Raw genomic sequence first — 25,959 nt, forward strand, 5'->3', positions numbered from 1 at the left:
TGCTTCATGCATGGAAATAAAGCATTTTTGAGGTTATGTCACACCTTGAATGGGCAACCTCACGGAAGAAAAGTCATGTACTGAGCAAGATCTCTGGTTTGGTGTTTGGTTCTTATTATATGTTGAAAATAGAATCTAGTACTTTCTAGTGATGACATAACTGTTGCCAGGACAGTTCGACATATGATGTTTTGAAGTAGACAATCATTTGCATTGATGAAAAGTAAATGCATGTGCTTAAGACTATATATTTATTTACCTGTGGTTTATTTGATGACATCCGTGAGTACCTAAGACTATAGTGTCCGATGGTATGAATTGAAGTAATGTTGATGGAAGTAGTCGGGGCATAATTTGTAATACTGTCTTATTTCCATGGAAGGACTGAGGAAGATCATGAAAATGCTGTTAGGGTAGTTTGTGCCGTTATGATATGGGCACCTCTCAAATGAACTCCAGCATTGATCTATCATTGCCCTCTTGACATGTGCAGTAGCCCTGATCAGGCAGCACATTGTCATATCCTTGGTCATTTAAGTTAGAGGCTTCTCTGGTGGTTACGGAGAGAGGAATTTGGTTTTTTGTTACATATATATTACACTGTTGTTTGAAACCAAAGATACTGTACCTTGCCAAATGTTTGCAAAGACACGACATAGTACTGACATCCTGACAGATACACAGCTTTCTGAGAACGTACAGTTATCATCAGCAGAAAGTGTTTCATCGCTTTGGAGTGCTTATACCACTGGCACTCAAAGGCAGCCTTCTGTAGTTCACGACTCTGCACACCAAGAACAACAGGCAGTCACATATGGGCACTGTAAAAACTGCAGCGATGAATATGTGGACACCCCTGATTAGAAATGAACAGTTCTCTCGAATGTGAAAGTGATATCAATAATTGAAGTCGGTGTGAATTATTGAGAACTAAAGTTATCTCTGACTCTAAGGAGCAGAATCCTTCAAAAGCCAATATTCATTTGTATGTCAAGAAATTTTCCCACCTTTTATAGCTCCTGAAGGTTTGTCCATGGTTTATGCTGACCGTCTTACAGTGTATACACTTTTTCACCTTATTCTTCACTTCCACACTACATGTTTCAGCACTAATGTGCCATCTTCAGGTGTGTCTTTATGCACGTTAAACTATTGTACTGCATGCCATGATGTCTTCATTCTAAAATGACTAAAATCTATATTCGTCATATAGGACGATGAATTCTAAATAATAAAACTTTCAGGATTCATCCTATGTCGCACTCAAACAAGCGAATTATGCCAATCCTCTTTTATGTGAGCATTCTTCTTACATACATTTGTGTATTTGTAACGTGAAATTGTTTTTTCATTAATACCACTTTCTGACTTTTCTCTGTTACATATGGCTCTATAATATTTAATACTTACCGTGTTCTGTGTTGTGTTTTCACGTTACAAATACACAAATGTATGTAGGAAGAATGCTCACATAAAAGAGGATTGGCATAATGCGCATGTTTGAGCGCGACATAGGATGAATCCTGAAAGTTTTATTATTTAGAATTCATCGCACTATATGACGAACACAGATTTTAGTCATTTTAGAATGAAGACATCACGGCATGCAGTACAATAGTTTAACGTGCATAAAGACACCTGAGGATGGCACATTAGTGCTGAAACATGTAGTGTGGAACTGAAGAATAAGGTGAATAAGTGTATACACTGTAAGACGGTTAGCATAAACCATGGACATGAATCAGTGTAACAGGACACTAAAATATAACATCCTGAAGGTTTGTTACCACATTCAGAAGACCCAGCCAATGGACTCTCCTTAAGATTCATTTTAATATTTTGTCAACAGTTTGGTCTTCCAAGTGACCTGCTCCGCTCTAATTTCCCAACCAAAATTTTGTACACATGTCTCGTGTGCTTTGTCCCACCCACCTCATCCTGACTGATTTGGTCACACTATACAAATTATGAAGCAGGAAATCTCATGCATAATAGATCCCCATTGGCCACTGTTTTCACTAGAGTATCCCGTTAGTCTCTACCAGCAATGAATTAAATTTACTGAACAGGTTGGTCTAGTAGTTGCACTTTAGACTGGTATACTGGAGATGCTGAGCTCAAATTTTGGCCAGTGCACAGGCTGTCATGACAGGTCTTTTGTGGTTTTTCTCAGTCCCTCCAAGTAAATGCTAGGACAGTACTTCCGTTAGGTCACAACCACTTCCAGATCCTGTTCAATTCATCATTCATCCTACTGTCCAGTGCTGTATAGACGAGATACTGAGAATGTCATAAATAACGCACATAAATTTAATTTAGCTCAGCATCCCCCCCCCACCCACACTTCTTTTTTCTGCGTGAGATTACCACCATGTGGCCTCTTTAGGGGTCTTACACAGATACTATTTCGAGCCCATTTCCCGTATTTTACACAGAAAGAATTGTAATTTATTGAATCTATCTCTGTTGCATCTTTGGAAACATATTTAGCCTAGACAGACTTGAAAGGATTCTGACGATGGTGTATACTGTACTTCTTTTGGCTTATTCTGGACTTCACCCATCGTCTGGTATATCACTGGACCAGTGATTGAGACTAGCTCTTTCTAAGGGGCCCAACTGAGTAGGTTTAACCTTCCCTATCCACCTGAAGACGGAGACAGATCCAGTCTCCGAAACATCATGGTTTTTTGTCTTTTATATACCGGACGATGGGTGAAGTCCAGAATAAGCCAAAAGAAGTACTATATTTAGCCTAGTTATGGGTGGACAAGTAAGGCAAAACTTACGGGTGGTTTTCAAAACCATACTTAAGAGTATGGGGTGTACGGTCTTCAGGGTTGAGGGGGTAAGAAGCCAACAAAAAGCAGATGGCTGAGCTTGCTATGTGCTTCTGCACTTTCTTGTTTGCCCTTCTCCTTAGCCCTGAAAGGGAAGGCAACACATTCCTCCGAATTGGTGGACTGTCCTGAACTACGCAGTGTTACCGTCCACGGGACTGCTGTCTTTTTTAGTCACCATCTTGAGGAACTCAAATCCAACCCTGCTCTAGTTCTTCGTTAGTTCAACAAGAATATATTTATAGTAAAAATGAGACAAATGATTGCAGTTTTTGAAGCTCTTCAAGTTTGTTTTACTCACATTTTCTATGATGGCTGTACCATACCAGCAGAATATCATTGGAGAACACATGGCAGCAACGAAGCCAAATATAAATTTTAAAATACTATTGTCTTGGCCCCACATCTGCAATCAGAGAGCAAGATAAATAGGTGTGCAATTGTCATGAGATGGTCTAGAAAATTTAATATTTGACTCTCTTGACAGCAAATGAATACACTAACATCCTTTCTGGGTGAACAGCTGCATTACAGAAACAAATGTTTCAAAGACCTGCTTTTGTTCCGTCGGGGCCAGTGTGAAGAGATACCGTAAGACACTGATATGTGTGCAAGAGATCTTAAAGCTTACGGTTGCTGCTGTGGCAACTAAGCGCAACGTACCAGTGCTACTTGGAATGATGTGACGCATCCTAGGAATTGACGAACGAAGAAGCAGACAAAAAAGATCGGACCAACTGCTTTGTTGACATCTGAAGCGAAACTGGAACAAACGAATTGTTCAATTCTCTTTATTTAATGAGATACATTCTAGCAAAATGCTTCTCTTACTGTTACAAATGGGAGCCAGGTTAGCTCAGTTGGTATAGTGATAAGGCTGAGCAACCAGGGTTGAATCTGGCAGGGGGCAAGAGATTTTTTTTTCTCTTCCTTGTAGAGTGCAGACCAAGCCTGGAGCCCACCCAGCCCCCTAGCCAATGGACGTCAGACACCATATCCTTGGGTGTAAAGCCACTGGGACATGAACCTGATCACCCACCTCCATCTAGTGCTCATGTCAAGAATGGTGGAGCTATACCTCCACTCCCCCATATAAGTTCATTACATAATTAAGTACAATGCTAACTTTACATTTTTTCCTTTAACCTTTAGTGTTACAGAATCTCCAAATATTAGCCACAGGGGGTTTCAAATAAGCTCTGCAAAGATTTTATCTTGTATAATATATAATAATGATTATGTACTGAAGCCAAAGGCCTGAACTGTATGTCTCAACCAGTGGGACCTAATGGGTGGCCGGTTGGAAACTGTGACATTGAATGTAAGAATTAATTCATTCATACAAAAATGTTACCACAGCCAGGAAAACTGTTATCACAGCTACAGAATGTTTTCCCACAAGATGTTATCTAAGAAGCAAGCGATTAGGTATGGTTACTGCTGGCAGAGCAACATTTCTTGTATAAAGTTGTAGAAATTAAGCAATTGTTAACAATCTTAGGAACTCTAAGTAATGATTACTGTAATTAAACCATGTCCTCACCCTACTGAGTTCAACCCTGAAGACGGAGGCAGGACATTTTTCTGAAAGTTTCAGTGCTACATGGAGTCACAAAGAAAAAGATCATAATCTTAGCGTTCGTTAACATGTTGGAGTCGCGATGGTACTCAAAATTTGTATTTGGGACGCGATCGGTTCAAACCTCCGGACCGAATATTTTGTTAGTAGAAAGTACAGAGTTCGAATGCGAGATATGATATTATCGCGACAGTAATTATGGAGTTTAGACCTAACTGTCCTGTGCGATATGACGCCGTATTGTATAGCAGATCGCTATCAAAGTTTCTGACGAACTTTACCCGTTAATGGATCTGAGCTGATCTGAGCGCTCTACTGCACTTTCCTCCTGATTCCTATTGGTTCGCTCAGGGATCCGGTCCTCGCCCTCACTTCATCTGTGCCCAATTGTTTCCGCGCTCGGCTGACCCTCCTATCCTGAAGAAAGGCGCAGCAGGTTCCTCCTCGTCGGTAACAACAGTACACATGAAGAAAGCAGTCTTCTGGGATTTGGCACCGTGTATATGTGGTGTTAACCGACGTTTCGGAGGAACGTCGGTTAACACCACATATACACGGTGCCAAATCCCAGAAGACTGCTTTCTTCATAGTCACCGCCGTAAAGCCTCAAAACAGTACACATGTATGATATTGCATTTCAATATAAATCATCTTTCTGCCGATACTGTCCAACCCTTACTTACTCAATTACAGTCTGGTGATACTCGACGAAGTTTGCCAAATAACGTGTCAGTTCTGGAAGGTCTTCTTTCTCCATCCAACCATCCTCGATGTCTGTATCGACAACATTATCACATACTTTCCATTCTTGAATATCATGTCTGACAGGCGAGCCCAAACCTGTGTACTGAGGTTCACCTCCCAGAGACATATTTTCCGTTCGTCCTGAGAGTTTTCTCGACTCTAAGAATCGTAATTCTCTTACATACTTCTTCTTCTCCTCCTCCTCCTCAGCAAGGAACATGATTGCGTCCATGTCCTCCAGGGCAGTGTACAGGATCTGAAATTGGGCCGATATGTGCACCATCATGGCTGCCACAGTCGTATCTAAAGCCTTCCTATATGTCGTTGCTATTAAGAAAACAATGCACTCCATAAAATACATTATCTCGAAGTATGGTGACTTTGTAATGTCAATCGGAAACCAGATAATATAACAAAAATTAAGCCATTTTTTTTCATCCTCAATTTCATAGTTTGTCGCATTGTTGTGCTCCTCCATTAAACGTTTTATAAATGGGGTTGGTATCCATGCAGCTACCATCACATCCAAAGTTATCATGACGATCACAGTGATCTGGCGTGCCTTCTTATTTGCTGAATCGAAAATTGTATTTCGCTTCTCTTTCAAGCCAACGGTTGACATTTTGGGCATGACTTGGTTTTGAAATGTCTCGAATAGTTTTGCGATTTCCCTTGTGTTAAATCTGGCATATGTGGCTTCAACGAAACACATTAATGCACCAAGTAAATTAAAGATGCAATGGCTGGTGACATCAATGTCTCCCCAGAAGTGGTACAAAGCCAGGACCTGCCCTGACAACACCGGGAAATATATGAGGTAGCAACATATGAAATATAATTTATATAAAGTCATCCTGAAGGAACTAGCTTCGATCTCCGTTGGGGCGATTATTCCAGATATTTGCAGCAACTTCAAATTCAAGCCCATTACATTTGGCTTTTCCATTTTACTGAAGTCTTCGTCCGTTTTGTGCATAAGTTCAGAGTCTGTGGTTGCCACTGAAATCCTCAAATGTTTATACTTGATTGGGAGAATTGTTTTGTGGAATATCAGAGCTTGGTACACGTTCTCCTATCGCTAAACCTGAAAAGCTTCGCGGTTGGAGCTCTTATTGAGGTCACGCAACCCGCGATATATGCTTAAAGGCTTCAAGACTACAACCAGAAGCCAGCTTTATTCTCGTATTCTGCTTACGTAAGGGACTTCTTTGAAATCTTCGAACGTCTCCTGACTTAATTATTTAGCACGTGGAGTTGTGATACAGTGCTCTGAAGAAGTCAGAACGTTCGTGGCGCTCTGAAAAGGAAATTGTAACGGCGTTTAATTTCAGGTTCTCACAGCGGTCACTGTGATCAATTATGTCTTATGGTGTATGACTCCGTGTAGTCCGGTGGAAATCAACCAACGTTTCGAATGAATATGTCTCCTCCATCTTCAGGGTCTAAGAGTATTGCTGCATGCGTAATTCTGGTTTCTTGCGTGGCTTACTCTTCGACGCTGAAGACGGAGATGATATGTTCATCCGAAACGTCTTTTGACTTTCACCGGACTGCACGGCGCTATTTCATAGAACGATTTTTTGTGCACTGTTGTACGATGACCTCGAGATCTAGAACCTAGAGCATAATAAATATTTAAATATTCCTATCATTATCATTATTATTGTTATTGTTATTGTTGTTTACAGACATAGGCTTATTGTTGCAATATCCCTTCTTTATTTATAATAGCCTTTCGGCAAACATACCAAATTTTACCCATGAAATACAGAAGGTCAATAGACATTTAGTTATTTATTTATTTATTTGGTCTATTAATTATTAATATTCCGCAGACAATAATTCCGTCCCGAACGGCAGCATGATTAGTGATTAGTGAATTGGAAAGAACGTGTAAGGAAACGGTCGTGGCCTGATTTGAGGTACTAACCCGGCTTATGTCAGGACGGACTGACAAAAACCGAAGAAACTTCACTCAGGTTCTAAAAGTTTGTGATGATTGTACATTAGTACAAATATTATGTTTCTGGACGCCCTCTCTCTATCTAAAAATAAACAGGACGACTGATAATATCCAAAACACGATATTTCACTCAAGACAGCCAGTTTCTGTGGATAAAAGGCCGCGCCATAGCTCAAGCGGCTAGTCACTGGCTTTCCATCGCGGTGGCCCGCGTTCGGTCCCGGGTCTGGTCAAGTGGGGTTTGCGGTGGACAAAGTGGCGCTGGGGCTGGTTTTCTCCGAGTACTTCGGTTTCCCCTGCCAATCTTCATTCCGCCAAACTCTCCATCATCATAATCACCCGGGACAGGCTGCAATAGGCCAATCAGTGGCCGCCGTGCCGAGTGGACCCAGTTGGACTCCACCCCCTGCTAAGCGAAATTAATTCTGGAGGTGAGATTTGAAACCGGGACCTCTCGGATGGGAAACAACAATATTACCTACTCGACCCTGAAGTTCGGTGGTTTCCTGTTATGTTCAAATGTGTATTGGTGTGCCTTTTGTTGAAAAGGATTTCGAACTGGGGACTGCAACGGGAACCGCGTGTGCTTCTGTCACATGTGTTTCGACTTGCTTAGTTGAAACTCTGAGAGACATGGACGCCTGAAGAAGTTCATAACCGTGGCTTCTTTAAATTCTCATCAGGATGCAGATGTGATTCTGTTAGCCAGTTCCTAAAGAGCAAAAAAAGAGTGTTCAAAATTTCCCTTTTGAATGAAATTTCCTTAGTACAACTGTTCTACCTTTGTGTTTGAATTATAAACACGTTGAAGATCAGAGTGCGGCATGCCGGTTAAGAAAATGACTTTAAATAGTAAAAACAAGAACATACTCCTCCCCGCCACACATAAGTCTCGATGTCCGACAATAGCCCTGCTTCTGTCAGTGACTCACCCTCACAAGCGCCACGTCGGTATGCAGCCTGGCATTACCACTCTGAAGCTGCTTACCGCATTTCTGGCATCCCTACTTTTGCCAGAAGTAAACATGACGTAGGGTCAGGGAAGGAGCCGGGATAGCGACTGGCTACGGGCTGGACGATCGAAGGGTCGGAGTTCGAGTCCCGGTGTGGTCAAGAATTCTCTCTTCTCCATGTCGTCCAGACTGGCTTTGATGTCTATCCAATGGGTACCGAGGGTAAAGCGGCCGGTGCCTGAAGCTGACCACTCACCTCCAGCTAGTGCTTAATTTGTTAAGCACAGGGACAGTTTTACCTTACCTTAAGGAGAATAACTATGTAGACAAAGGAAGATAAAGAGGAACTGATAAATTAATAAGGAAGTCGAGACGAAAAACTAAGACGGAGAAGTGGGGGATGGAGCAGGAAAATGAGAAAAAGGCATATGGACGCTTCGGCCCTCAGCCCACGGTAGAGGTGAGTGTTCGGTCCCAGGACAATCCGTGTGGAATTTGTGGTGAACAAAGCGGCACTAGGAAAACGGTTTCTCTCAGTGGTTCGGCTTTCAAGGCCAGGTCGTAGCTCAGGCGATTGCGGGTTTGCTTCTCACTTCGAAGCCTTCGGTTCGATCCCAAATCGAACAGGACCCCCCCCCCCACTTCACATCACATTCTCCCGTTAAAAGGGAACGCTGTCTCGTTACGTTATGTTACACTGGGCCTCGGGCCTGGACAGGTTCTTCGGAAAGACCTAACACAAATATGAACCAAATTTGGGTTTGGCCGCGCCATAGCTCAAGCGGTTAGTTGCTGGCTTCCTACCGCGGCGGCCCGAGTTCCATCCCGGGTCTGGTCAAGTGGGATTTGTGGTGGACAAAGTGGCGCTGGGGCAGGTTTTCTCCGAGTATTTCCGTTTCCCCTGCCAATCTTCATTCCACCAGTTGCTCTACAATCACCCTCACCTATCATCTGGGGCTGGTACGATAGGTCAGAAGTGGCCGCAGTACACGGGACTTAGTCCCACCCCACTAGCAATAAAACAAATTTGTGTTGGCAAACCTGAAAAGAATATACCAATTGGCAGTCATATACGACAATGAAGTGGACGTTGAAGAAATAAGGTGTGGATGAATCTGGCTCAGTGGCTGACTGTTGTGAAGGTGATGAACCATCGGGTTGTATAAGAGACCTGAAATTTCGGTGAAAGTTGAGCGTCGCATGAGACTTGAGGTGCTCACGACCGCTCACGACGGTGGAGGTTACTGTATTCCGGGATTTGCGCCGTGTAGCTTGACGTACCGTTACGAACGGCTCCGAGAAACTTGCTGCCTCCGTATTCAGGGTAGAAGAAAGGTGATGATAGCAGTTTTCTTTTCCGAAACGTCTGCAGAATAACGATTTACCAGACTACACGGCGTACTGTCCCATAAGACAGTAATTTTCAGTTGACTGTCGTCATCTTTCGATTAGCTGTGCTCCATTCGGTTTGTGATTGTAACGGACTGAAGCTTTTGGACCTACCTGTAGGGTTGTTCTGTGCCTCCGACTGTTCGTCTAGGTAGAGATGTCTACGGATCAACATTCCGTTTGTGACAGGTTTCCCAGCAGGAATAAATTACAAATTAAGAAATTCAAAAAGAGTCCCCAGCATTACAAATTCATCACGGACTGAGGCCGTCCGCCCCAAGGGCGTAGGGGTATAAGACAGTCACGTGACAATGATGACCGGACGGTTATCTTCCGTTGGTGTCGTAACTAACTTTTGGGTTGCATTTCTGTTTCGTAGCAGTGCCGTGTTAGCTCAGTAGGTATAGCTACGGGATAGACGGCCGGGGTTCGATTTCTCTGTACTTCACTTTGTCCAGACCGGCTCTGGGGCCCACCCAGTAGGTACCGGGAGCGCTTTCTCTGGGGGATAAAGCGGCAACGGCGTGAAGCTGACCGCTCACGTCCATCTAGTTTCGAGGTCAAGAATGGCAGAAATATATCTCCACTTCCTCCATACGTCTTCATGGCGTAGTGCTCAGTTAACTAAGCACGAGGACAACTTTACCTTTTCAGTTCTGCCTTCACCCGTTTTCCCATGAGATATTAGGACTGGATCCAACGTGAATGGCATTTCTCTCGTTTCCTGCCTCTCAGAAGATGGGAATAGTGTTATTTAGTTATCTCTGACGTTGTGATATCATCACATCACCCATGTTCATAGGCCGAAATGGTTGAGGCACTATGCTACAAGCCAGAATGTCGCGGGTTGGATTCCCGATTTTTCAACTGACCTAATCATTCCAGCCGCACTATGGCGCTGCGGTCGACTCAGCCTCTAACAGAAATGAGTACCAGAAATTTTCCTGGGAGTAAAGGCCAGCCGGCGCGTAAGGCTGACAAACCTCACCGCCATCTGTGAACCGATTGTCTACAAAATGTGGGAGCCTCGACGTCCTGTTACACGGATAGATTTACCTTTTTACCATTTTAATGCGTTTTATTTATATTAATCTTTTCCTTGTGATTCGTTATCTCGTGTTCAGTTCCTTTTTGCCCCCTGCTCCTTATCTCCTTCGGTACTCTGCCTTATCTCGTGGTTTCTTTGCAGAAGTAGGTCCTGTAATGCCCTGCGTTTGTTAACACGGCTGTCTTGTTGGCTCGCCGGCGTGGAGGTTCGCTCTCTTTCGTGCCCGCTTGTGGCCAGAAGCTGGAAGCATTCACCCAGTTTAACAACTGAGAAATGAAGTTAACATCTGCCCATGAAAAGCAGCCAGAAAACTAGACCAGTCGCAATGCTTATGCCTTACATTCGGCTGCTGCCCTGTTGGAATCAAGGCGGGGACACCGGCTATCATCACTGAGGATCTTAGTGGTTATCCTCAGTCCCTACAGACAAATACCAGCGTAGTGTATTATAGTTAAGCCCGGACCGCTCCAATGTGCACATGTTCAGAACCTCTCACCAACGTCGAGGCATTCGACGCGTACAGTCTCAGTTACTGATAGTGTCGTTAAACAAACAATAAGAGCAAGTCCAGTTATCTTACTTAGGTCATGCTACAACGGCACCTTAGTCACTTGAAGGGCCGTAAGCCTCTTATATCCCCTAAGGACAATTCTTTGCCAGTCCATTATTGTCCTGGAAGTTCCATTACAGTTGACACTGCATTTACAAGGGGCTGTTGTAAACCCCGGGCGACCCACCCCCGGTAACTGCTTGTCATGAAGATAGTGAGGCAGGCTGCGCCTTTGTCTAGGACTCAGCTTGTTGCTGGCTTAGGTTACTCCTCAGCCACGAAGATGGAGGCAATACGTTCTTCCGAAACGTCACCAAGCATCCACCAGACTATCCGGAGCGGCAGCCCGGGTTCGATCCCGGGTCTGGTCAAGTGGGATTTGTGGTGGACAAAGTGGCGCCGGGGCAGGTTTTCTCCGAGTACTTCGGTTTCCCCTGCCAATCTTCATTCCACCAATTGCTCCACAATCACCCTCACTTATCATCTGGGGCTGGTACAATAGGCCAGAAGTGGCCACAGTACAAGGGACTTAGTCCCACCCCACTAGCAATAAAAAAATACTTACTTATGGAGCTGAGCCCTTCTTGAGGGGAAGCCAAATCTGCAGGTACTCAAGAATTTTCCAGCATTTTATGGACCCAGAAGATTCATCACCGTGTTCACAAGAGCCCTCCACTGGTCCCTATCCTGAGCCAGATCAATCCAATCCATACCATCCAACCCCCATCCTATCTCTCTAAGATCCATTTTAATATTGTCCACCCACCTACGCCTTGGTCTTCCCACTGGTCTCCTTCCTTCTGGCTTTCCCACCAATATCCTATATGCATTCCTCATCTCCCCCATTCGTGCTACATGCCCTATCCACCTCATTCTCCTTGAGCACATACACGTAATTAAAAGTTGTCATCGTCGTGTAGAGTTTGACCCAACATAAACAATGTTATGCTTTACCCGGATGACGGAAGCAAACCCAAAGACACCAATCCTGTAGTTACATAATGCGGAGTATCCACGAAAGTTTCCAGCTAGAGCAAGGTCATTCTCGTACAAAGGTAATGGGAACCTGCCAGATTGCGAAATCTGAACATGAGTATCATATTTAGATGTTGGCAGCATTGCTCATTCCAGCTTCTCCCAATCGCAGATAAGACATGGTGGCGCTAGGTTGTGCATAGAAGTTGCAGTACAAATTGATAGCATGCGTTCACCGGTTTAGGAATCAATTTACGTGTGTTGGCTGCATTGGTTAGAAGCCCACAGCGGTCCACAGTACAGTATGAATCAGAATTTTCCAGTATTTGTGGTATCAAGTGTGGCCTAAGTTAATGCTGCATTTTGGCTGGATGTGATTTGTTCCCGTCTTACTCGTATGTGTTGTTGGGGATGCAGCCGATTTTCAGGGTGAGTTGTGCTCGAAATAATGTTTGCGTGCTCTGTTATTTGGCTGTGAATTTGGTTATTTCGGACAGTTAGGCTCGTAATAAAGTTTTGCCATGCCCAAGCACTGATTCAAAACAGTCGTCATGTGACGTAAGGAAACCTTGAAATTATGTTTGTATATTTCTTAAACGTTTACGAATGTGTAGTTAGTTTTTTTTCCCCTCTGCTATTTATAGAATGGCGAACTTTTGTAGAACGCTAACGCAATTGTACTTCATTTAGTATTGAGTGCACAACACGTATTAACCAAGTAAGTGCAGCTGATAACGACGTTTTAGGCTCGTTAGGTATAAAAGCAGTGACAAAAAATGAGTTACTTAAGGTTTGAAATTTACGTTTGCGCATCAATATTTTAGCGACAGGTCCTCATAGAATTGTATATGGCCGGAATCCGTTATGTTGAAATTGTGACTTGTTTATGGAACTTCTAGTACGCCAATGTGAGACTGAGGTTCTTACAGCTGTGACTGAAAATTAATGTCTTCTCGGATGTGACACCGCCTAACCTGGTAGATATTTACCAACATTTCGGGGAAGTCTTTTGCCACCGTTTTCAGGGTAGAAAAAGGGAAGATCCCGAAGATGAAAGTAGCATGTTCTTCCAAAATGTTCGGAAGATCTCCACCAGACAGGGAAGAGTTACTATCTTCTGGGATGTAATGCCATGTATTCTGGCCATACAGCTTGCCTGAAGACAGAGGCAGCATCATCCTCCAAACGTTGAACTTCTGCCAGACATACAGTGTCACATTCTAGAAAACAGTAATCTTTATAGTACGTTTCCAATGAGCCCCTTGTCATCACAGCATGGCCCATCCTCAGGTTGCACGGATGGAGGATGTGAAGGTTGGCTGCAGGGATAAGCAGTCACATATAACACTTTCTTGTCCACAGTTTAACCCTCCTGTGGCGACCACACAGAAAAAAATTACTAATATTTTACATAAGCTTGTACCTTTACCTTTACCTTTGTACAGGGTCTTGCAAAGAAACCTGACATTTTTAATTTGGCACTAGTTTGGGGTTTGGTGGGGTAAGAAGAGAGGGCTCACTGACCTTCCACAGCTCAGAGTATGCCATTTTAGTAGACATGGAACAGCAGACCACGGAACATTGTGCTTTTGTAGTCGAGACGTTTCTTAAAACTAGTGACCCTCTTACCCTGACTCAGCGATGAGGCTGCAAGAACGCATTCAAAGAGATGGAAAGCATCTGGAGGGCTTAATTTTCAAGACAAAATGAGCTGGCAGTTATATACACAAAATGGCATACATTGTTAAGTAATAAAACAAAATAAGTAAAATAAATAAAAATTGGCTCCATTATACTAATATAGAATCCATCAGGTTTTCCTGCCGGACCCTGTATAATTGGAAACAATTTGCCCCACTTCTGTACTCACTTTGCAGCGAACAGACAGTGAGTGGGATTGTTAGAGCCAGGCGTTAATGACCTGCTCTTGCAGCCAGTAATTCATATTGAACAGTCCTGTCTTGTTGTGCAGTCAGTTGAAACTTGACAGACACTTCGGGGGAAATTTTTCTCTGCATCTTCTTTTGTTCCTACTTTGATTACTCTCTGACCCTGAAGATGGAGACTGTGTGTTCTTCTGAAGCACCGGTTAACTTTGACCAGATTACACAGACTCACATGTCAGAAGATGGAAACTCTCAATAGTCACTGCTGTAAGAATCTGAAATTCAATAGTAGTTCCCGTTGTCTGGAACACCCATAAGGCTGCCTCAGCAGGCAGCCTCGTGAGAGAGAACTCCTGTGTGTTCATTATGCTGGCTCTGGGTCACATTATAATTTAAATATAGAACTGTTGTCTGCTTGGTTAAGATTTCTTTGGGTGGATAGAGAAGTTTCAGAGGAACACGCTGCTTCTGTCTTCAGGGCTTAAGTGTGTAAGTTCAGCAGTAATCCTGGCTATATGGGCAAGATACAAGGAGGGTTTTCCTATGATCTGTGGTGTCAGCCCCACAACACTACATGGTGTCACCCAGCAGGACTTAACTTACTTACTCATGGAGCTGAGCCCTTCTTGAGGAGCTGCCAATTCTGCAGCTACTCAAGAATTTCCCAGCATTTTATGGAACTCAAAGGTTCATTCCTGTGTTCATAAGAGCCCTCCACTGGTCTCTATCCTGAGCCAGATCAGTCCAATCCATACCATCACATGCTATCTCTCCATTTTAATATTGTCCACCCATCTATGCCTTGGTTTTCCCAGTGGTCTCTTTCACCCAGAAGGACTGCAAGCTTAATTATCACTGCCATGAAAACCCCGAAACTTATAGAATTTATCAACTTTCTGATGATAATATGAACTGCAGTACTATCTGATGAGATAACCTCATGGATCTGTCTGTGTTAAGGAGGAAGATATTTGTTTGGCTTCTTCAAGCTACCCTAGTCATGTATCGCTCCTGTGACTGTGGTTCTGGCATGTCACCCCCCCCACCACCACCACCACCACCACCAATAGTCTGCCCACATTGTCAAGTACTGTATGTTTGCAGGAAACAGTAAAACCATTCCCTGAGCTCCTGCCTTTTTGATTGGCCTTCGCTTTCACATAGCACAAAGTCTACACATGGTAGGCATAGTGTTTTGTGTTTTCTCTGAGTACAAGACAGTTACTTCCTCCTGAGATGGTGAGCCATGGGAGTGGGCCCATTTCTCACTTTCCATCAGTAGAAGCTCTGAAGGGCATACCTCTCCTGCAGCCAGTGATCCAGTTTCCCCCCCATTGAGGAAAACATACAAGGTTCTTGAAGAGTGTCATCTTTTGTTTCTCACAATTTCATCTCCTTCCTACACGAAAAGGGAGCTGGAATATCACAGTCAGTATGCTTGTGATCCGGTTCCCAGTAGGAACAAAGAAATTTTTCTCTGTACATGGTCCAGACCAGCACTGGGGTCCACTAACTTCCTGTCCAATAAGTGTGCAGAGCCTTTGTCCTGGCAGTGAAGGAGTTTCAGCGTGAAGCTTACTGCTTATCGTATCTAGGATCGAGGTTAAGAATAAATAGATTGATGCCTCCACTCTCCTTAATTTTATGGTGCTTAATGGAGTACAGTGGTGACTCTAACTTCTGTATTGATTTCTTTTGTTTCTTTGTAAGAGCCAGTTTTAAACCGAAGCCGTTTGCAGGTCACAAGTTGATTTTTTGGTTGAATGAATGTTTATGTCAATCTTGAGTCAGGACAAATGGGGGGGGGGGAAAGGTAATAAATATTCGCACGATTTAACCCCACCCCCTCCCCCAGAGAGCATCAAAGATTAACTGGACACTTCTTTTCAGTCTGCTAGTATGTGGGCATTTGTGTTAATGTTTTTGTTCGTGAATCTAGTCTGTGGACCGCATTGAACTCGTATGAGGTGTCTATATATAGTATCTTGAAGTCATTTACAGTTAACTTCGATAGCCGTTTACGTAGTAGGCCTACATTGAATTCTTTAGACAGCGCGGTTGCAGACATGGTGGAAGGAGCCTCCGATTCGTCCGCCTAAATTTTCTCACGCAGAAAGGAACCGGCACTGTTTAACTTACCCCAGGAACGTAGTCAGACTTGTTCAGAGTCGAGAGTCAGAGCCCTGGAACCGGATAACCGTCCGTGATTATCTTCTGCAACGCTGTTACCACCAATTAACCCTTCGAAATCTGAATATCGTCTAAATTTAATACAGAAATATTAAGTTCGTACCTCACTGGAAATACGTCTCCATAACAAAGCCCAGCCGGTTAATGCTGTTAGGGAAACAGTCGCTGTTTATTGTGAGAACCATACGGAACACACAGATACACTGTGTGGGCAGAATATATAACAATTCAGTTCGTACCTCAGAGGAAACATTACGTCTCCATAAAGTCCAACCGGTTAATGCTGTTTAGGGAAACAGTCGCTGTTTATTGTGAGAACCATACGGAACACAGACACACTCTGTGGGCAGAATATATAACAATTCAGTTCGTACCTCACAGGAAACATTACGTCTCCATAAAGTCCAACCGGTTAATGCTGTTTAGGGAAACAGTCGCTGTTTATTGTGAGAACCATACGGATCACATAAATACACTGTGGGCAGAATGCAGAGTTGTTGAGCAGATGGTACCTATATTTACCACTGTGTTTTACAGGCGCGATGAAGACTCATTGTTGGCTGTCTGCAACATTTTGAGGGTACGTCATACCTTGAGTAGACAGTCTTAGGAAGAAAAATCATGTTGGCAGGGTCTCCGATACGGGGACTCTGGTTCCGACCTTATGTTGAAAATAGAATCTAGTAACTTTCTAATGATGACGTGCCGATCTCCCTGTGAAGAAGACTCGCCCTCGTAGATGTGATGGAATATGTTGTACCACGATTTGTTGTGGCCAGTGCAAGGAAAGAGATCGTATTTAAGGGTGAGAGCACACCAAGGAAACTTGCAACCGCAACGCAACCGCAATTTCCGAGAATTGTCATCAGCCTGAGATAAGCACATGTTACTGAATGGAACAGCCCAAATTGAGGAAACTGCCGCAATTTCCTCAATTTTCGCTACTCCATTCGGTAACATGTGTTCAGCTCAGGCTCATATCAATTCTCGGAAATTGCGGGTGCCGGTTTCCTACGTGTTCCCTCGCCCGAGCTCCGTCCATGGCGGTTGCGGTCGAGTTTGCTCAGTTTTTTTCCAGTGTTCATACTATTCATCTTAGTAAGGTTTGTGATAGTAATGGGTAGGGTAATCTGCGGTCCGCCCGCCAAGTGTGACAGGATTTTTTTTTTTTCGTGTTGAAAATATGGTTGCAAGCAAATAGCGACTTGTAGTCAAAGCTGAGTTGAACCTAAAGCCTGGAGTAATTGAATACTGGTGGGGAAATTTCGGACCTTCAGACGAAATTAACCAGCCTGCGGTGGAATCTTGCCAGTTCAAAAACAGACAGGAAGACTATTTTATTTCAGTAACATATTGCCTGGGTTCTATTATGCGACGGGACAGGTTAGCGTAGCGATAATGATATGGGGTTTAATACTTGTACTCGTGCGTGTCACTTTATGACGAATGTAGCTAGATCATATGCTTCAAATGGCAGATCGCCAGACGAATAAATTATTGCAAGAGACCGGGAAGAAAGCGGTTGTTGCCGAATTTATTTTCCCTCGCTGCATTTGCGTGGAAGTGACCGGGGAAAACCACGACCCCCCCCCCTCAAATAGCCGGAGTCTTGGCTGAGGTTCTAAGCAGTCACTTCCCAATTATTAGTTGAGGCCATTACCCTGCCACTCTTCACTCCACCAAATTTTCCATCACCATACTTGCCTGGGGCAGGTACAGTAGGCCAATCAGTGGCCACTGTGCCGAGTGGACCCAGTTGGACTCCACCCCCCACTAAGCGAATGCTTTGAAATATACTGTGATGTGTTGCTACCTCCTTCCACAGCCTTGCATATGCATCATTCCTGGCTGCCCAAGGATTCAGCCATCGTTGTCTGTACTGCCACTGAACACATCAACCTCAGCTTCTGTAGCATTTCCATCCGTGATTTTTCCTTACCACGAGCAGATTTGATGTTCATAGTCCCTTGCATGCCCAGTATATTGAGGCTGTCAAAAGAAGCCCCACTTACATTTCCTGTAAGCTCTTATGCTTCCTTCTTCAGTGTATCTTCCAGCAATCTAGCTATTCTGTTCATATGAATGTTGCTAGTACTCACTGATGTCCAGTGCTTTTCTTGTTTTGTTGACCCAGGGCAGAGGAGTCTGGAGGGGAATCCTTGAGCAGTGTTTTCCCCTTGATCCAGTGAGAGCAACTGAATAATACCACTCATATTGTGTGTACTGAGACATGTGTGACCAGGCTCCATGCTGTAATGTCAGTATATTCATCCCTGATCCAGAACTTTTGTAAACTTTGCTGTGCACATGCATTTGTCCTCAGTTTATTAACTCTCCTTTAAATGCAATGAAAACTTATTGTTTGGAAAACTGACTTACACAACTGTTGTATATAAGAATGGAACTCTCTTGTTAGTTTCTTACCATGGACCTGACAGAGAACATCCAGAGATACTGTGGCATGTCTGCTGCACTGTTGAGCAAGCATTCGTTGCTATGCAGTGGTCGGTAACCGTCATCTGCCCACAGCAACAATAGAGGTGGGCAGTGTTTTCTTTGAGGTTCTTGTTGAGGTGATGTGAGGACCAGCCTGTGTGGAGGCAGGTTTGAATACCTCCGCTGTAGCCTTGCAGGTTGTAGGAAATGACAAGAAAGGGACCAGTGCCCCAGGGTATAACTGTCCACCCTCCGCCTGGGGGATATAAATACGGGGATCTGGCTATCCATGTTGGGGGGGGAGTCTCGAATCTGAGACAGTAAAATATGACTGTGAGGCCCGTGGGACTCCGACAAGAGAATGAGCACTGGCAAGTGCCAATAGCAATTGTAAATGAAAGACCTGTCCTCTAATTAGAGAGGGCGTCCCACATCGAGGAACTCACAACTGTCTGACAGTAAAAGAATTGTTCTTGGGCCCCAAATGGGGCTTGATACCAAGACAGAATGGGTGACTGACCATCCATCATAACATAACTTTGATCTTGAATGTGGCACAGTCTTGAGTCGTCGATTAGAGAGGGCAGTTTGTGAGCGGTAAGGGCTTGAGGAATATCCCTTGTTGAAAGACCATGACCAGGCAACAGCTAGTGACGCCGTGACAAGCAGAGAAGACTAGTGCGGCCGATAGTGATTTGTGCAGTGTTATGGTTGCTTGTAATTAGGAGTTTTAAGTGTGCAGTGAATCCAACTATGAATCCAAACCCCACCTGTAGTCACTGTTTCATGCAACAGTGTTATGAACTTTAGTCTCTGTGGTAGCCTTGGCTGTTAAAGAGATCTGCAGGATTTGGGTGTGATTCAAATAATTCTCAATGTTCTTTTTAATTACACAAGTAAACTTTAATTTCTTAATCTATTATTCCTTCTTTAAAGTTGTAGCCACTGTGTACTGTGCTGTTGATGCGGAGCGCTGCCATATCCCAGGTAAGTACATGTATGTCTGATTGTTATGAACCTGATTGTATGTATATTCATGTTTCAGGCAATTGAGGTGTGGCTGAGATGGACATGAAGGAAATGATAAACATGAGCAAGGAGGAAATGATGAATGTGAATATGGAAGACATAACAGATGTTAACTTCAATGACACAGCAGAAGTGGATATGTCGGTGATGTCAGAGGTGAATGTTGATGATTTGATGACAGATGTGGCAGAAGTACAGACGATACTGCAGTGCAGTAACATCGGTCAGATGATCGACGTCAATGAAATTTATGAGAAGCTAGAAGAATTGACGTACATCGGACGAGAGCAACGAATTGAGTATGTCGCCACCCAGCTACTTCACAAGTTGGGTGTTATTGTCGAACAAGATGTTGCCCCAGAAGAGCGTGTGTTTAGATTTTCCATACAAAGTAGCGAGGTTAATCTTGTTGAAAGTCCGCCATGGCCACACGAGAGAGTTGCAGCCTCTGAAGTTTATGAGTCAGGTGACAGAGGAACTGAAAGCAGTATGTTATACAGTAATGATATTGCTCCTGCTGCTGCTGCTTGTGAAAATTACATTACTGAGCCTTCTCATGATTTCTGCCCAAATTTTATGAGTGTTCCTGCACCAGATGTGATTTTCACCAACTCTCTTATTAGTAACCAAAGCCAGACTGAACATAGTAATGTAGAGATTCAGAGTGACTGTTGCAGAGAGTATGATCCTGATGCCGAAACTCTGTTTCATGAAGCAGAGCTAATATACAGCATTTTACCACATCATGATTTTGAGCAGATCTATGCGTGTCTTGAAGCCAACAGAGAGTGTGACGTACGGGTCGATATTGTGACAGATATGTTTATGCAGATTGATGCTGAAAGTGGAGTAGCACAGTTACCAAGTGTAGAAGTGACACCAACCAGTAGTGTGGACACCAGTCATGGGGCATCAGTCAGGACCAATCTTGCATCTGTGTGCGCCTCGTCCATAACTCCCTTGATGACTCCTTCAGTTGATGAGATTGCAGCATGTCACAATCAGACAGCTGCACATGATGCGAAACTTCATTCCGTTAAACATTCTGATGGTGCCAGTCCTTCACTTCCGCAAAAAATGTCAGCAGATGCTGGCCTTAAAGGTGGAAACTTCTCAGGTTCGGAACATCGAGATCAAGAAGGGTGCCAAGGAACCGATGGAAACGTTGAATGTGAACAGATGCAGATTTTTCATAATGTTGACGTTGATATTGAAAATGCACACAAAAATGTGACAGATAAACTTAAAATTGAAGCAGAGTATAGTAAAGGCAACAATAATGAAGAAGGTGAGGAATTGACACCATTATCTATCGAACAGACAATACATGAAGAAAGTGTTGAAGTGATACCACTATCCCCAGAACATCAAGTTAACAAAGAAAGTACTGAAGTGATACCACTATCTGTTGAACAAAATGATGATGAAGAAAATGTTGAGATGTCACCATTTTCTATCAGACAGACAGTACATGAAGAGAGTGTAGAAGTGATACCATTATCTCCAGAACAGGAAGATAACCAAGAAAGTGTTGAAGTGATACCTTTGTTTGCTGAACAGAAAATAAGCAAAGATGATGATGAAGTTTTGTCATTATCTGCTGAACAGAAAGATAACAAAGAAAGTATTGAAGTGACGCTGTCTTCAACAGCTAAACAAAGAATGTCCGAAGAGAACTTTGAACTTGCACCATCTTCATCATGCAAAAACACCATGGAATTGGCAGCTGCAGAAAATGGAGATGAAGTGTTTGACCGAATCATTTCTGATGAAGGGGAGGAAGGAACACTTTCATATAACTCATGCAAGGAACTGGATGGCAGTTCAGCAAACCCAAAACGGAGAAGATGCATGTATAAAACTGGTGGTGGTTCAAATTATGGTATAGTTTATGAAATTTATGAAAATCGTCCATCTTATGTACCAGAAATAGTGCCGTCACAAAATCTCAGTGAGACATCAACTTTATCCTTTGACTCACAAGATTCAACTGATGTAGATTTCAGCAGTGTGCATTTTGCAGACTTGAAGTTAGATGAGTTGCATCAAGAAATCAGTGATGTTATAACTGACTTTGAAACTGCAATTCGAAACTCTGACACTTTTGCAGCAGAAAGGTTTGAAAATGAATCCAGATGTGATGGGCTTGCCACTGTGACTAAACAGGAAAAAGACTGTGATTCTTCTTCAGTGGTTGAAGTGGAGGACTGCAGTAACACATCATTTGAACAAACCAGTGCCTCATTTGGATCCACACCCACAGATGATTTATTTCATTTCCAGGGGAGCCTAGATGAAGAGCAAGGTGACAAAATTGTGGACAAATTACTGGAGCTATTTCCAGATGCTGACATTGACTTTTTGACAGAGGTCAGCTGTCAGTTCAAATCACTGACGGATATGGCGAACAGGGTATTAGAATGTACTGAAATAGAACAAAAAAAGGATGATGTAAGTGACACACTAATTGGGTCAGTGTCACCTGTAGGTGCATTAGTATCGAAGCCACCGGCTCAGGGGTGTCGTAAGAAGGAAATAACGTATGAAGAGTTTGAATCATCTCTGCCACATGTTGATCCAGTGTTCCTGATGAAGAAGTGGGAGATGATAGGAAATGATTATAATGCGGTGAAGGAATTTATTGCTGAGCAGATGCAGGAGACATCAAATAACTCTCAGTACCATATGTTGTTATCATTGTTCCCACATGCAGACCCCACATTCTTGCGTGAAAAATGTGATGCGATTGGTAGCAATGAAGCTGCTTTGAAAGATTTCATTGAAGAACAGTCAAGAAATAAGGTAGATTCGCAATACCATACACTCCTAGCAATATTTCCTCAAGTCGATCCGGGTTACCTTCGCGAGAAGTGCGTTGAGATAGGTAGTGATGAAGCAGCAATGAGGGAATTTGTTGCAGAGCAGCTGAAGAAGAATGAAAAAGATGACCATTACCAGAATCTAGTGGCCATGTTCCCACATGCAGACCCTGCCTTCTTGCGGGAGAATGTGCAGAGGATAGGAGACGACGAAGATGCCATGCGAATATTCGTCACACAGCTGTTGGACGAGGTGGATGGCGTCAAGTTTGAGACGCTGCTCTCTGTGCTTCCCGATGCAGATCCAGAATATCTCCGTGCTACATTTCACAGGATTGGGAATGATGAGGAGGGTATAAAAGTATTTCTTTTGGAGTCACTTGAAAACAAGGACTACCCGACGCGAGAGGCATTTCTCAAACGTCAAGAAATGGCTGCCTTACGGAGGAAGTACAAAGAGGAATTTAGTATCGAGGACTTTATTGAGATGATTCCTGATCCGTGGAAGCATTTTGGTGAGAAAGACAACAGTAACAGCAGTGAGTTGATAAGGAATCATGGAATGGCATACTTGGAGACGCGATACAAAACGATAGCTCGGAATGATATAAAAATGTTGTTTCAGAAGAACAATTATAACTTGACATTGACGTGTATGGATCTGGATAGCTGGACTGGACCCCTTAGTCTACCTTGTAACACTTGCACTGTACCAGACACAGAGGATATTCCCGTGTCATTTTTCCAAGAGGTGAGTGTTTGGTACTTTGTAGTGTGGAATAGATCTTTCCCTCACAATGTTCTGTGTTCTGCTTACATCCTTATGTGAAGATTGTGATGGACACTGTCCATTTTCTGAGGCATATGTGTGACGTATACGGCATTTTTGGTGCTGCCAAACAAAAACAGCAGGAACAGAGTGTACACATGAAAACTAAAATTATAAATAAACAGAAACCACTCCCTCCTCTTTGTTTGACACAGTTCCGTTAATGGGTGGTAAGAGAGGAGAGGTTCATATGCAGTTGGGCCTGTTAGCAAGAGTCAGCCTTAAGCGGCCTCCATAGTCTAGGGGTAACGTTCCTACCTCATGACTCAAGGTACGCGGGTTCAAACCCGGCGGAGGTCGTAGAATTTTTAAGGGCGGAAGAATTCAGGGAAGAAGTCCTCCGGGAGGGACGTTAAGCCGTGGGTCCCGTGTCATAGCTTTACAGCACGTAAAAGAACCTCATGCCTCAAGGAGGTCTCTGAGCCAAATTACAAGGACATTTCCCGCCCAGCAATAGTCTCTAACGCCTCTGGTAGATGGGGGAAGCATCTAGATACCGCTGAGCCAGTAGAGGCCGAACTCGCTGGCTGAGTCAGGAGTGATGGTACGCACCAGTATCGGTAGGGTATAGAGACTGGTAGAATATCACAGGGGGACGTACAATAGACCACTGGTCGCAGTGCTTGGGGAAACCCACCCCCTCCAATAATAATAATAATAATAAATAATAAGAGTCAGCCTTGTTTACTGGACATCCCCTGGTCGAGACTTGCCCCCTCTGTGGGTCCAGCTGAGCACTAGCCTCTCACCTGTTATACCTGTACCTGATGATTGAAACAGATCCAGTTTCCAAAATGTGCCCTCACATGTGGCCACACTTATCCATAATATAACAGATCAAGGAGGTTATATTAACAGTATGTCATAAGAATTGGCAGCCAAAGATGGGGAGTTAAAGCGTTTTCACATTTTACCATAGTGTTGCAGGAGCACTATGTGTTGGTCACTATTTGTGTCTCAGTCACATTCAGTTGTCCTCTTCCTGCGTAAAACTTGTTCTCTTTGGCACTAAAAAGGCTTTCTGTTTGTTTCTCTAGGTTGCCTTCATTGAAAACAAACAAAGGATTAAAGACTTCATTCTTAGAAAAGAACATAGGAAGAAAGAAGCTTTCGAAATGGTAAAGTACTTCGAGGACTAACTGCATGGAGCAGAGTTTGCCTTGAGAATCTAGCCTAGAAATTTTCTGCATTTTACAGAACACAGAGTCCTGTTTCTTTAAGATCTATTTCATTATTATCTTCCAGTTTACATGCATGTTTTCCACATAGTCTCCTTCCTTCAGATTTTATGCCAAAACTATGCATGCTACATATGTGCCGTACCCAGCTGATCACCCTAATAACATTTGGTGAGCAGTACAAATTGTGAAGCTAATTATGCAGTTTTCTGCATCTTGTTATTCCCTTAGATGTCCAGATGCTCTGAAGGGCATATTCTCTGATGCCCTTAACCTCTGTTCCATCCGTAAAGTGAGGGACAATGTTTCGTACTTGTGCAAAACATAAACTGCTTAAAGAATGTTTCTGTTATGGCTGTGTGCTCTTGACGTATCCATGATGTTAAGCTGTAGGGGGATATTGAAGTTACACCTGGACCTCCCTATGTCTCTTCTTGGTATGGTGCTTAATTAAGCACATGAAAAATTTTATCTCTAGTTTACCTTTTCTTCACCAGGCACATGTTTCTCATTTGTTTTTTCTCTTGTCTGTTTTATCTTTCATATCCATGCTTTTGGTTCAGATCTCTTCCGTTGCAGTGCACTGAGCGTACAGATGAGCCTTGGTTTTGTTCTCCGTAGGCGAAAGCAAGAGGTGAGCTACTAGAGTGCATGTGCTGCTTTGACTCTGAAGTCATGGCCGAGGACATGGCTACGTGCACAGATGGACATCTGTTCTGCAAGGAGTGCATCAGGAGGTATACAAGTGATACGTGAATTATCTGCCATAGAGTCCCAATGTGAAATGGCATGTACTTCAGATCTATGACACTGTGTAGTCTGGTAGATTATTATTCATGTTTTAGAGGAACTTCCTATGTCTGCCTTCAGGGCAGAAGAGTGGCCTATAGAACAGCCCCTTCATACAGGCTTAATATGCAAAGTTTCAGCTTTTGCAGCAGTTACTGGAGATTAGTTTTGTCTGCGATATAACATCGTGTAGTCTGGTAGATTGTTACAGCTATATCAGAGGCAATACATTCCTCTAGAACAGGGGTCTCCAAACTTTTTGAACGGCGGGCCACATTAGGTAATTCAGCACTTTGAACGGGCCGGATAAAATGAGAAAGTAATAACTCTAGGTATATGAGTTTTATTGAAAGCACAGAATTTCATAAACTAAATACAAAGTACGTGTGAATAAATTATCGTATATTAATGACAACAGACAGCAGCAGCAAATGCTCATATTTTCATCACAAATTATAATAAAACAATTAATGTGAATGATGGAACTCTTTTTGCATTCTTAAAATCTGATTAAATTGAGGTTCAAATTTTGAAACGCTAATCACAAGTAGCGACTTTAAATGTTCATCGGATAAATTTGCCCTGTATTTCGACTTGATGTACTTCATCTGGGAAAAAGTTTGTTCACACAGATATGTCATCCCAAAAATTGAGATAAATTTACAAGAAAATTTCTTTAAGTAAGATTTGAGGCTTTCACGGCGGTGACTATGAAGAAAGCAGTCTTCTGGGATTTGGCACCGTGTATATGTGGTGTTAACC

General features: G+C 43.2%; 2 protein-coding genes across 3 annotated transcripts in view; one reads left to right on the top strand and one right to left on the bottom strand.

Annotated features, from left to right (window-relative positions):
• Positions 1-5,429, bottom strand: part of LOC111873496 (odorant receptor 85b) — a 9,012-nt gene extending 3,583 nt beyond the window's left edge. The window contains exons 1-4 of the mRNA XM_023868257.2: positions 5,103-5,429; positions 3,504-3,603; positions 3,142-3,246; positions 629-784 (exon numbers count right to left, since the gene is read on the bottom strand). Coding sequence (XP_023724025.2) covers positions 629-784; positions 3,142-3,246; positions 3,504-3,603; positions 5,103-5,395 — 654 coding nt within the window. The 5' untranslated portion in view covers positions 5,396-5,429. The remainder of the gene's footprint in view (positions 1-628; positions 785-3,141; positions 3,247-3,503; positions 3,604-5,102) is intronic.
• A 6,799-nt stretch (positions 5,430-12,228) lies between these two features.
• The window catches only part of LOC111873503, a 23,113-nt gene continuing 9,382 nt past the window's right edge, over positions 12,229-25,959 (top strand). The window contains exons 1-4 of one of the 2 annotated variants that reach the window (XM_023868272.2): positions 12,229-12,470; positions 19,599-23,152; positions 24,268-24,348; positions 25,030-25,145. In XM_023868272.2, the coding sequence (XP_023724040.1) occupies positions 19,619-23,152; positions 24,268-24,348; positions 25,030-25,145 (3,731 nt within the window). In that variant the 5' untranslated portion in view covers positions 12,229-12,470; positions 19,599-19,618. Of the gene's footprint in view, positions 12,471-12,688; positions 12,760-19,598; positions 23,153-24,267; positions 24,349-25,029; positions 25,146-25,959 lie in introns of those variants that run through there. The other variant, XM_023868273.2, reaches the window with a different exon arrangement.

This window comes from Cryptotermes secundus, unplaced genomic scaffold (assembly GCF_002891405.2).
Source record: "Cryptotermes secundus unplaced genomic scaffold, Csec_1.0 scaffold395, whole genome shotgun sequence".
Lineage (NCBI taxonomy): Eukaryota > Metazoa > Arthropoda > Insecta > Blattodea > Kalotermitidae > Cryptotermes > Cryptotermes secundus.